The sequence below is a fragment of the Zootoca vivipara genome, chromosome 1 (genome assembly GCF_965207765.1).
Source record: "Zootoca vivipara chromosome 1, rZooViv2.hap1.1, whole genome shotgun sequence".
NCBI classification, from domain to species: Eukaryota; Metazoa; Chordata; class Lepidosauria; order Squamata; family Lacertidae; genus Zootoca; species Zootoca vivipara.
In genome coordinates this window covers 123,344,365-123,357,229 of record NC_142582.1, presented here as the reverse complement: position 1 = coordinate 123,357,229, position 12,865 = coordinate 123,344,365, and the positions used below count along the sequence as shown (strand labels likewise).

General features: G+C 45.8%; 1 protein-coding gene across 6 annotated transcripts in view; it reads right to left on the bottom strand.

Annotated features, from left to right (window-relative positions):
* INF2 (inverted formin 2) overlaps nucleotides 1-12,865 on the bottom strand; it is a 71,330-nt gene that overhangs the window by 24,882 nt on the left and 33,583 nt on the right. For all 6 annotated transcript variants that reach the window (XM_088673548.1, XM_035104964.3, XM_035104978.3 and 3 more), the window contains exons 2-7: nucleotides 10,109-10,517; nucleotides 7,897-8,012; nucleotides 6,327-6,486; nucleotides 5,426-5,459; nucleotides 2,853-2,994; nucleotides 1,412-1,553 (exon numbers count right to left, since the gene is read on the bottom strand). In XM_088673548.1, the coding sequence (XP_088529674.1) occupies nucleotides 1,412-1,553; nucleotides 2,853-2,994; nucleotides 5,426-5,459; nucleotides 6,327-6,486; nucleotides 7,897-8,012; nucleotides 10,109-10,502 (988 nt within the window). In that variant the 5' untranslated portion in view covers nucleotides 10,503-10,517. The remainder of the gene's footprint in view (nucleotides 1-1,411; nucleotides 1,554-2,852; nucleotides 2,995-5,425; nucleotides 5,460-6,326; nucleotides 6,487-7,896; nucleotides 8,013-10,108; nucleotides 10,518-12,865) is intronic.

Genomic DNA, 12,865 nt, shown 5'->3' with positions numbered 1-12,865 from the left:
TCCCCAGCCACTCTGGGAGGCTTCCAACAGAATATTAAAATACAATTTATTAAACATTAAAAGCTTCCCTAAACAGGGCTACCCAGTCCAATTGCTGGTGGAGGGAAATTTTGGGATGGCCGTAGAAAACTACTGTGGAAGAGCCAAGGATCTCCTCAGCTGCAAACATCTATCAAAAATGATGGACAAGTCCTCTGGCTTTATTAGAGGTGCTTTGGGCTGGTGGTTTTCAAATGATGTCGTTACCCTGCACTCTGCCAGAAGCTCTGTCATTCATTCATGAGAATATAAATACAGTGGTCCCTCGACTTACGAATTTCTCGACATCCGAACGGAAACCACAGTGGTTTTTTTGACTTACGAATTTTTAGATGGGGTTGCCTCGACTTACAAATTTTCCCGTTTCCAATGCATTCCTATGGGAAATCGCTTTTCCAATGGCGCTTTTCGACTTACGAATTTTTCGACCTACGAAAGTGTCTTCAGAACGGATTAAATTTGTAAGTCGAGGCACCACTGTAATGGGTATCACAGGGGTTTGTTAGATGCACTTTCTTTTTAAAAGCTTTTTCTATTTTATCTGTAAACTGTCTCCTGTTAGGGAAAAAGGCATTACAAATAAATAAATAAATAAATAAATAAATAAATAAATAAATAAAAATATGCAGGGAAATATTCCCCCTGTAGAATGTTTCCCTTTGTAGAATATTCTTTTAAAAATAGAAATAGTCCTAAACCAGAAACAACGTTCTCAACACTCCTAGTGTCGAAGCAATGATTCTTCAACATCAATTTCATTGGGCTGGTAATGTAGTTCGGATACAGTGGTGCCTTGACTTACAAACGACTCGACAAACGAATTTTTCGACTTACGGATGGGGCAAATGGCCGCACGCTTACGAATTTCTCAACATCCGAACGGAAAACGCAGCGGTTTTAGATAGGTTTTTTTTTCGACTTACGAATTTTTAGATGGGGTGCGGTTTCTTTGACTTACAAATTTTTCCGTTTCCAATGCATTCCTATGGGAAATCGCGTTTCCAATGGCACTTTTCGACTTACGAATTTTTCGACCTATGAAGGCGCCTTCGGAACGGATTAAATTTGTAAGTCGAGGCACCACTGTACCTGATTATCGTCTTCCAAAGCAACTACTCTATTCCAAACTCAAGAATAGAACGCAAAATACCGGTGGACAACAAAAGCGGTTTAAAGACGCTCTGAAGGCAAATCTTTAAAAAATGTAGTATAAACATGTTTGGAAGACAATCTTACTCGGCTACGAGTGATCACAGGAGAAGAAGAAGAAGAAGAAGAAGAAGAAGAAGAAGAAGAAGAAGAAGAAGAAGAAGAAGAAGGCACAAATATAGCACTGAGGCTGCATCATAGGTTACAGTGAGCTTCCACTTACTGTCATTTGCAAGCAAGATGGCTCTACTGACTAGGATTTCTAAGGATTCCCACAGCAACAGGCTGGAGCGATGGGAAGGTTCGAGATGCAAGAGGCTCTGGAGAATGGACAGCAGTTGGATGGAGGCTGGAAAGCTGCTCACCTGAAACGAAAAGCACCCACAAGTTAAGCTTTCCAGATCATGTCATTGTTACATGGCAGGGGGGCCCCATCCGACCATTAACACCTACGCTGTTGTAAGCCCAGGGCTGTCAAGTTATTCCTTGCTGATGCTGGATGTAAGGGCCAAGCCAAATTTCCCAGTTGGGGAAGCGGTCACAGGATACGTGTGGGCAAATTCTTGTGCGCATGTGTGACAGAGAGCATCTCTGCACGAGGGAAGTATAAACCTCAGGATAAATGGGCACCTTGCTCACAAGCCTCCATGATGCAGTGTGGCTGTGAGTGAAACCAAGGATCGCATTCTAGATCACATCCAATATTCATGGAGGACAAAGCTATCGACGGCTAGTCTAGGCACCCCCAAACTGCAGCCCTCCAGATGTTTTGGCCTACAACTCCCATGATCCCTAGCTAAGAGGACCAGTGGTCAGGGTTGATGGGAACTGTAGTCCATAACATCTGGAGGGCCGAAGTTTGGGGATGCCTGGTCTAGATGGCTACCTGCTACTTTCAGGATCCGAAGCACCAGGCATAATGGTGGCAGAAGACTGTTGCCCTCACAACTTGCTTCCCTAAACATTCCTCTTCTCCCAGGCCTTTGGCTAATTAAACAATCTATGGCCTTTTAAAATGTGTGTGAGCCTGTTATTATGGCGTGCATTTTTGTGTTTTTATATTGCAAACTGCCCCATGATCCTCGGATGAAGGGCAGTATAGATATTTAATAATAATAATAACAGTAATAATTGATACGGTTGTTTTTAATGGGTCGAGTGGCTTTCCTTTGTTTATTGCTTATTGCTCTACAGTCATACCTCAGTTTAAGTACGCCTCGGTTTGAGTATTTTCAGTTTAAGTACTCCACGGACCCGTCTGGAATGGATTAATCCACTTTCCATTACTTTCAATGGGAAAGTTCGCTTCAGGGAAAGTTCGCTTCAGGTTAAGTACGCTTCAGGTTAAGTACGGATTTCCGGAACCAATTACACTCACACCTCGGGTTAAGTACGCTTCAGGTTGAGTACTCCCCGGACCTGTCCGGAACAGATTTATCCACTTTCCATTACTTTCAATGGGAAAGTTCGCTTCAGGTTAAGTACACTTCAGGTTAAGTACAGACTTCCGGAACCAATTGTGTTTGTAAGGTACCACTGTATATCTGATATTTATTAGGTTTTTTAATGGATACTTGTTATTAGCTGTTTGAAAAGGGGGGGAATGGAACAGGAATGTTCTAAAGATGTTTAAAGCTGCATTAAAAAGACGGCCCCCCACTCACTTTGTTAAACAGGGACGAGAAAACCTCTTGATGGTTGCTCATGTCAATCCCATCGCATATCCTCAGCAATTCCTCGTCATCTTCAGACTTGGCCTCCTCAAACGTTTCACACTGGATAAGCAAGTCCTCATCCTCTATATCTCTGCAGAGAACCCGCAACAGTAGATATTTGCAAAACCCTCCGTTAAAAAAACTGAGCTCACTTTGAGTTACATACAGGTATGAGAGGGTGTCCCCATGTCTCAACTACTTCCTGCTCTCCTTAATACAAACATCTATACCAGGCATCCCCAAACTGCAGCCCTCCAGATGTTTTGGCCTACAACTCCCATGATCCCTAGTTAATACGGTTGCCAGACTCAATAGAGGACAGGACTTCTGTGCCTTTAATTGCCCTGCTCTCTTTTGAGTCTGGAAACCTTAAAGAGAAACCAGTTAAAGAAAGGGTCTGCTGGTTTCTCTTTAAGGTTTCCAGACTCAAAAGAGAGCAGGGCAAATAAAGGCACAGAAGTCCTGTCCACTATTGAGTCTGGCAACCCTACTAGCTAACAGGACTAGTGGTTGGGGAAGATGAGAATTGTAGTCCAAAACATCTGGAGGGCCAAAGTTTGGGGATGCCTGATCTATACTGAGGAGGTGAAATACACATATTTAGGGGAAACTCTTCATATTTTAAGTCTCCCAAAACATTTTCGGAGGGCAGGTCAACTTGCAAATCAGAGAATCCTGTGACTTTCCTTAGTAGCAGTGCCCTCGGTTGGGCCCCAGGTACCTTCCAGACACCACCATCACTGGCATAGCTGCCAAGTTTTCCCTTTTCTCGCGAGGAAGCCTATTCAGCATAAGGGAATTTCCCTTAAAAAAAGGGAGAACTTGGCAGCTATGATCACTGGTGTTTACCTGGATGGGGGTGCAGGTGGTGGTAAGGTTGGGGCCAATGCAGCTATTCTGGCAGGACTGCCGCTGCCAATCCAGCTCTCCAACCAGTATGACTCTGACCTCACCACTGCCCTGTTTCAACCCAGCCCTGGTAAGCCATTGCTACACCAGGGTCAGGCGGGCAAACCCATGGCTCTGCCTCGTTACAAGTGCCACTAGTGTCCTCTTCCATTAAAATAATAATGATAATGATAATAATAATAATTTTATTTATACCCCGCCCACCCCAGCCAAGACCGGGCTCAGGGCGGCTAACACCGGACATAAAACAATTGATTAAAATACAGCTTAAAAACAAAATTGAATACAACATTAAAATGCAGCCTCATTTCAAGAGAAACTCAAATCAAAAACTGGGGAAGAAAGGGTCAAGTCTTCACCAGGCCAACTATCCAGACTGGTCCTACGTGGGCCAGAAAACAGCCAGGGAAGTCCCCAAATATGAGTTCCATCACAGAAAAAGGAAAGAGGAGGAGGAGGGGATCAAGTTGGTTCCAGGCCAAAGGCCAGGCGTAACAACTCTGTCTTACAGGCCCTGCGGAAAGAAATCAGATCCCGCAGGGCCCTGGTCGCATGAGACAGAGCGTTCCACCAGGCCGGAGCCAGTGTTGAAAAGGCCCTGGCTCTGGTTGAGGCTAATCTGAGTTCCTTAGGGCTCGGGACCTCTAGGGTGTTGCTATTTATAGACCTTAAGGTCCTCCACAGGGCATACTGGTAGAGGCAGTCCCGTAGGTACAAGGGTCCTAAGCCGCGAAGGGCTTTAAAGGTCAAAACCAGCCCCTTAAAATCTGACCCTGTACTCCACCGGGAGCCAGTGCAGCTGGAAAAGCACTGGATGAATATGCTCCCATGAACCAAAAATAAACGAGAAGGAGGAATAAATGGGGGTTTCCTACTGGTGGGTGTAGCTAGAGACATTTATGGATCAAATCCTGGCTCAGTAACCTTGGATACCGTTAACTACTGCTTCTCATTATGTATGAACTGGGAACTGCAGGTAATGGCTTCCAAATGAGCTAGACTTTGGAAGTGGGAAGCAAGTAGTTTATTAAGGCAGTGTTCATCATGAAAACTGGGCCACCCGCCTAGAGCAATTGTCTCAACCTAGGTCAGCTGGGCCTGGAGTTGCTTGGATGGAGTGTGAAGAAATTCTAGGTGGTCATAGCAGAATCTGATGGGTTTGGAAAAAGAATGCTTCTAGACCTCATGGTAGCAAAAATCAACCTGAAAAATGCATACCCATATCATCATTATTTGTAAGAAAAAGATTGAGGGGGTCTTAGAAAAATGATGGAGATAGTAAAAAAATCTCCAACACGCTCCAGTGTTATTAGTCAGTTTGACTAGGGGGGAAATTCCTTCCAGGATCTAAATACGGTGATCCATCAGTTGCTAAATGTGAACACAGCACAGCTGTTTCAAAGGAAATGTAATGGTGGTACAGGTCTATTCAAGCCCGAATCTCTTGATGCATAGGTCTGTCATGCAAAGTGGTTGGAGCTAGACAGAAATAACCGCAGACATAATGGCTGGCCTGAAAATTTGTACCGACAAGGGAATGATCCTCCTGAAATGATGTGCTGCTGCAAAATAAATCTCAACAGATATAGTCAGAAAGGTAATAAATGACTCACCTCAGCTTGGTTAAAATATCCAACAACTGGAGACCTGGAAGGAGTGAATTAAAAATGTGTTGAAGAGATGGTCTAATGGACCCAAGGTTTCACTGACATAAAAGAACACAATCACTAGCAAATAGGGCTAGGCGATATATCAATATATCGTCCAAAGCCAGTCTGAAGTCCATAGCGTGATATCGGTTTCATAATATTTGACCTTGCAATATACTGCGAATCATTTTTTAAAAATATATATTTATCACCATTTTCAAAATCACATTCAAATATACATTTCTACTATTAATATCTTTCGTTATAATAAAACATTCAACGACTTCCCTTCTTCCCCTTCCCTGGTTCCTTTGATTTTCCCACCAAAACCAGAACCTTGAACATAGTCTGGTAGCTATAATGACAGTCAAACCTCGAAACTCAAACGGCTCTGTTGCCGAACATTTCAGTTCCCAAACACCAAAACACCGGAAGTAAGCGTTCTGGTTTTTGAACGTTCCTCGGAACTTGAACGTCTGACGTGGCTTCTGCTGGAGTGCAAGAAGCTCTTGCAACCGATCCGAAGCCGTGCCTCGGAACTCGGACATTTCGGAAGTTGAAGGACCTTCTGGAACAGATTACGTTCGAGTTCCGAGGTTTGATTGTATCAAAATGATGGAAGAGGGGAATGGGAGCCTTTTCTGAAACAGACATGCCCTAGAAACTGCCAAGCAACATACAGAAAGAAAATCACAAACTAGAAGAGTACTTTCCTTGCTCACAGTTATATATAGAATCAGCTATATGTCCTGCAGTGGACTAGTCTGTACCTAGACCACAGCATCCTAGAACCCCAGTCTGGATCAAGATTGGCTCTGTCATGGACGTTGCATCATGTTCTAGGTTTCCGGATTGGCATCCTTACCAATGAACTCATTGCGGAGCTGCGTCCGAGCTCTCAGTTCTTCCGTCCCCAGGATGACTGCGTTGATGGCACTCAAGAGGGTTATCATGTAGGGCACGTTGTCCGTGGTCGAGAGCTCATTCATGATGACGCTGAAACGGTACTGTTGGTTCTTCACCGTCTGTGACACAGAAATAGCAGACGTGTCAAATCAAGCTTCAAAATCAAGAGTGACACGGGAAGCTGCTTGCATCAAAACTGCCCAGACCCTTTGGACATCGAGCCCAGAACTGCCTACTTTTGACTGTTGAGTTCAGGGTCACAGAAGGGTTTTCTTCCCCATCAACAGCCATCCATGGAGATGTTGGTGACCAGCCTTGGGATTTCTCCCCTGCAGAGTAAGTGCTTTACAACTTAGTCCAGGCATCCCCAAACTTCGGCCCTCCAGATGTTTTGGACTACAGTTCCCATCATCCCTGACCATTGGTCCTCTTAGCTAGGGATCATGGGAGTTGTAGGCCAAAACATCTGGAGGGCCGCAGTTTGGGGATGCCTGACTTAGTCTTTTAATAGTCTTTTAATAAAGCATCCGAACACAGGAAGCTGATTTAAAATGAGTCAGGCAATTGGTTCTTCTAGCTCAGTACTGTCTACACTGGCTGGCAGTGGCTCTCCAGCAGGCCCTCCCATCAAATGTCAAGGAGATAAGTAACTATACAGCCTTTGGAAGACATTTGAAGGCAGCCCTGTATAGGGAACTTTTTAATGTTTAATGCTTTACAGTGGAACCTCGGAAGCCAAATGCTTCTGAACTCGAACGTTTTGGCTTTCGAAGGATCAGAAACCGGAAGTGATCGTTCCGGCTTTCAAATTATTTCCGGAAGCCGAATGTCTGGCACAGCTTCCACAGCTTCCGATTCGCTGCAGGATGTTCCTGCAGCCAATCGGAAGCCGCGTCTTGGAAGTTGAATGTTTTGGAAGTTGAATGGACTTCTGGAATGGATTCCATTCGACTTCCAAGGTACACCTGTATTAATATCAACACTGATATTAATAATGATATTAATGTTAATATTGAACCTGGGACCCTCTGCATGCAAAGCAGATGTCCTGCTAGAGGAGCTACAGCTCTCCCCATATCGTTCTGTAGGAAGAGCCTACATACGTAGATACAAAGGAAATTGCCTTATACAGAGTCAAACCATTGGTCCATCTCACTGCTGCCTACACTGACAGGCACCAGCTCTCCAGGGTTTTTGGCAGGAGATATTCCCAGCCTTACCTGGTGATGCTGGACATTGAAGCTGGGACCTTCTGCGTGCAAAAGATGCTACAGCCCTCTCCCTATCTTTCCTCACTACTAAATCTCATTATCATTATCTATTTACATTTGCTAGGTAACTTCAAACCACTTTGGCCAATCTATCCATTCCCTATGTGAAGCTCTACCTGCGGGATTCCTGGAAGCATCCAGTTAGTCGCTGTGGGAAACAAGAAACTAGGGTAGATAACCTTTGATCTGATTCAGCAGAGCATTTTCATACGTGTGTGTACATTGTGTCCTTAACCATACATCTGACTTTCTGCTTGCCTTGTAATGATCCAGGGCGTCCAACGCCAGAGCGTGACCATCCACTGAGTAAATGCAGAGAGCAGCCAGGAGCTCAAACGCTTGCTTCTTGACCATGACGTTTGAGGTGTCAAGTGCTGCAAAGACAGGGGGACCAAGGTCAGCAATGAGGGCACGTCTATCCTCGAGACAACAACTTAGGAAATGGCTTGGTTCAAGAAGGCACAAACCCCATCTGCTTGGAGGAAAGTGTGCCCCTGCTCAGTTTGGTTGCGTACTCCCAGTGCTTTTCTCCCCTGGGGGAACACATGCCCCTAAACATTTTGTGAATCTAACGGGAGAAGAAACTAAAATAATTAAAATTCTAAGTTTCTTCTCTAGCAAGGTGAATCGTCAGTTCCGTTGCAACCCCCAATGGCAGCCTCATTTCCTCTCACAGTGTTTCCTGAGTCTCAGATGGAAGCGAGTGTTTAATGTGTGGTGCAGTGTGGAATGTGGATGCGTGGAGTTTTACTGATGAACGTTTGGCCAAATTGGCTGGACTGCATGACTAAGGTTTTCCCAGCAGTTGAGAGGCCTAGCAACAGGCTGTGATTGGATGAAAGTTTCCTGATAAGCGGCATGGCACTGCAGGGCCGTTGTTGGGGAGTTTTGAGAGAGTCTGGAGATAGTTGGTGCAGGGGCGTACCCAGGATCAAAACTAGGGAGAGGGACAAGAGAGGGGAAGAGAGAGGGAAGGAAGGAGGGAGGGGGGAAGAGAGAGAAGGAAGGAAGGAAGGGGTGGGAGAGAGAGTGAGAGAGAGAGAGAGGGAAGGAAGGAAAGAAAGAAAGAAAGAAAGAAAGAAAGAAGGAAGGAAGGAAGGAAGGAAGGAAGGAAAGAAGGAGAGAGAGAGAGAGAGAGAGAGAGAAGGGAGGGAGAGAAAAAAAGGAAGAAAGAAAGAGGGGGGAAGGAAGGATGGAGCTCCCGTCCGCCACACCCCCCCCCCCAGCTCAGGCTGCTTCTCGCCCTTCCCACATTCCTGTCACTGGCTGCAGCCGCAGAGGGGCGGAAACAGCCCGATTTCCATAACCCGCAGTGACTTTTCCCCTTCAGTTTTCGGAGGGGGAAAGTGCGTGTTATGGTCCGTAAAATACGGTTTTTTTTTTGCTGGGGGGGGGCAGCTGCCCCCCTGCCCTTTGCTGGGTACGCCCATGAGTTGGTGTGTGTTAGATGAGAGAGCTGTGTATGGTAACTTGTAAATACTTTGCTTTTGCTCTGCTGTGTATAATAAAAGCAACTGGAACTGGAAGTTACTGCTCCTGAAGTTTCTGTTCCTGAACCAGTGCACTGGGCAGGGTGTCCACTGCGGGAGGATCGGCGTAAGATCCACCCATAATAATTGTATGAAAATTAGTAGGAAAATTACTATAATGGTGGTTTTCTTGAGTCAAGAAAGTCCAGTATACCTGAAGGAGCGTCTCCACCCCCATCCTTCAACCCGGACACTGAGGTCCAGCTCCGAGGGCCTTCTGGCTGTTCCCTCACTGCGAGAAGCGAAGTTACAGGGAACCAGGCAGAGGGCCTTCTCGGTAGTGGCACCCACCCTGTGGAACACCCTCCCATCAGATGTTAAAGACATAAACAACCACCTGACATTTAGAAGACATCTGAAGGCAGCCCTGTTTAGCGTAGTTTTTAATGACTTATGTTTTATTGTATTTTTATCTTTTGTTGGAAACCACCCAGAGTGGCTGGGTAAACCCAGCCAGATGGGCGGGGTATAAATAGATAAATAAATAATATTATTAAAATGAGAGTACCCCTAAACATTTTTTTTAAAAAAAACAGCACTGCGTATTTCTAAATGTTTTATTTATTGTCTAGGTTTACTTTCGTTGCATTGTAACTACAGTGGTACCTCGCAAGACGAATGCCCTGCAAGATGAATTTTTCGCAAGACGAATGTGTCTCGCGATCTGAGGGTGACTCGCAAGACGAATTCGTTTTGCAAAATATTCGTCTTGCGAATCGCGGTTTCCCATAGGAATGCATTGAAATCTAATTAATGCATTCCTATGGGCAAAAAAAGAAATTTCAATGCATTCCTATGGGAAACCGTGATTCGCAAGACGAATTTTTCGCAAAACGAATTGACTCGCGGAACGAATTAAATTCGTCTTGCGAGGCACCACTGTACGTGTTTTGTGTGCCTGCAAACACCGCATGGAACGGACGAGGGAAACCTTCTCTCACCTTGGGAGAGTTTCCTGACATAGCCTTCATTGCTCACGATGTACTCGATGCCCTTCTGAGAGTTCATGACTGCTCGCACGCAGTTGATGCAAGTCAGCTGCAGCAGGGCATCCGAGATCCTGGAGACCCCCCTCCCGGAAAGCCTGTCCAGGGCCTCAAGCAGGAGATCCAGTCCGCAGAGCTCCAGGAACTGGACCATCCAGCCATCGTCGCTGCTCTCCAGCCGCTTCTTGAGCCCTGAGTAGTTCACCACGGATGGGATCTGCAGGAGGCGGATGCACAACTCCGGCTCTGCATTTTCCAGGTTGGCCTCTGTCTGATCGGAGTCCTGAGAACCCAACTTCTCCTTCAAGGCAGCCCATTTCTTCTGCACACCTTCCTTCTTGAGAGACATGTTGGCTGGTCGCTCCTAAAAGTGGGAGAGAGAAAAAGGCATTTATTTATTACTGGTTTATTTACTTAAATATCCATAAACTTGCACTCTTATATAACTCATTGCAAGGCGGCACCACAGACTATCAAACACCGTATTATAATAAGGGGTTGGATGGCCATCGGCCATGGAAGCTTTAGTTTAGATTCCTGCATTGCAAGGGGGTTGGACTAGATGACCCATGGGGTCCCCCTTCCGACTCTACAATTCTAAAAATGTCAGACACATCAGCAAGAGATGGTTGGCAAAGAATCTCAGGTGCAAAAAGCCAGCCTGAATAATAACAGTTCTTAAAATATGAGAATAGATGGTTCCTGCTGAACCTCTAGTGGCAAGGAGTTCCACAGGGCAGGTCCTGTCCCGCCGGAGGTTTAGCCCCTGATGACGTTCAGCCAAACCTCAGGGGCATGGGGGACCACAAAAAGTGCCTCAACTTTCAAAATGTTGACAGCTTTCAGATAAAACTCAGCGGCTGCTGCAAAAGCCTCTCCCCAACACAGATGTGTCACCACAAAGGAATGTGCTGGAGTTCCAGTTTCTCTCTGCAGAGCCTTATCCATGCAATCAAGCTCCTGTACTGCAGCCAACACACTTCAAATCCACCGACTGGGTTTCCAAACAACTCAACAGAAGTCTTCAGAAAGTGCCTGGGGTGCATGTGGAAGGGGGAGGGGATAGAAACTCCATATTTCTGCAGCAAGCACTACGTGGAATGCAGTGGTGCAATCCTCAGGCACACCTACTGGCTGCGATGTCAAATGAGCAACACAACTCCTCGTGTCTAGGGTCTCCAACTCCCATTAGCTCCCAGCTAGCATGGCCAATCAGGAGATGAAGACTCACAGAATTGTAGAAGTGGAAGGGACTTCCAACCCTCAACCCCCTGCAATGCAGGAATCACAGCTAAAGAATTCCTGATGGATGGCCATCCCATGAAGGATAAAATGGGTTGGAGGGGAAGAGCCATACATGCAGGGAGGAGCCGCTACCAGTCAAGAGTGGACAACACTGAGCCAGGTGGACAATTGGGTTGGGCTTGGTCCAAGGCAGTTTCCTATGTTTCCTATGCTGCTTGCATCAAATTCCTTGCAGAAAAAGGGTGGGATGAGAATGTCCAACAAATGAAAAGAGGGGTTAAGCATCAGGCTCTTTGTTTTTCGCCTTCTCTGCCACTCTTGAATTCCAAATAGCTTGGACAACAGCCCAGCTGCTAACAAAAAAGAAAAGAAAAGCAGGGCAGCGTTGCTGGAAAATGTAGAACAGTGAATAAGCTTTTTGTGCGCGTACCGTGAAGCTTAGGAGGAGAAAATGCACATGGCAAATAAAATGATCAGGGAGCAAAGGATATGTTGAGGAGCAACTATTTCCAGCAGAAGAACTACTTGGCTTCTTCCAAGGAGCTCTGGAAACAACCCCTTCTCCTGACCCCTTCTGAGCCAAGCCCTTCTGGCCTTGGCAGAGTAGAGGGATGAGGAATTTGTGGGGGCAGGGGAGATAAATCTGTCTTCTGCTTCCTCAAGCCTGAATGCTAAGCAGTGACTTAAAAGGCTTCTTTAACATTTCCAAGCTGCCTCTTCTGACCAACCCTTTAGAGGGAGAAAATGCTGAGAGAAATAAAATGAAATGTCTCGTGATCTCCACTTCCCTGAGAGGGAGGCTATTCTAGGGCAGCTTTGCAGGATGAATTTTTGGCCAACTAACAAATACTGTAGCTGTCAACAGGTTTGATACAAAAAATTAAAAAAAATCCTTCCAGTAGCAACTTAGAGACCAACTAAGTTTGTCATAGGTGCATGCACACAAAAGCTCATACTTATGACAAACTTAGTTGGTCTCTAAGGTGCTACTGGAAGGAACCCCCCCCCCGACTACGTCAGACCAACACGGCTACCTACCTGTAACAGGTTTGATACTTAGAGCAAAGAATAATTTAATAAAATTAACCAAGAGCCTGAAACAATGAAATTAGCTTTATTCTTCTACGAACCCCCCCCCCCCCAAGTTTCAAAAGTTTCTAGCTACTCACGGGAGCTTTAAACAGAGCAGAGAGTACATTCTAAGGCACATTCTTGATTAGGGAAGGCCCAAGCCATTTTGCTGCCTGAGGCGAAGTAAAAGATGGCACCGCTCGCCACTCCTTCCATGGGCAGAAGGCAACTGGTATGGCAGTTGAACCATACTTCATATACAACATTTCTCCACCGCACCTGAAGCTAGCTTAGGGAGCAAAGGGCAGGACGCATGGTTACACACAGCTCCAGCCTCCAAGCCTTCCCCACAGCTCCTCAACCCATAACATTTGCCGCCTGAGGCAGCTACTTCAC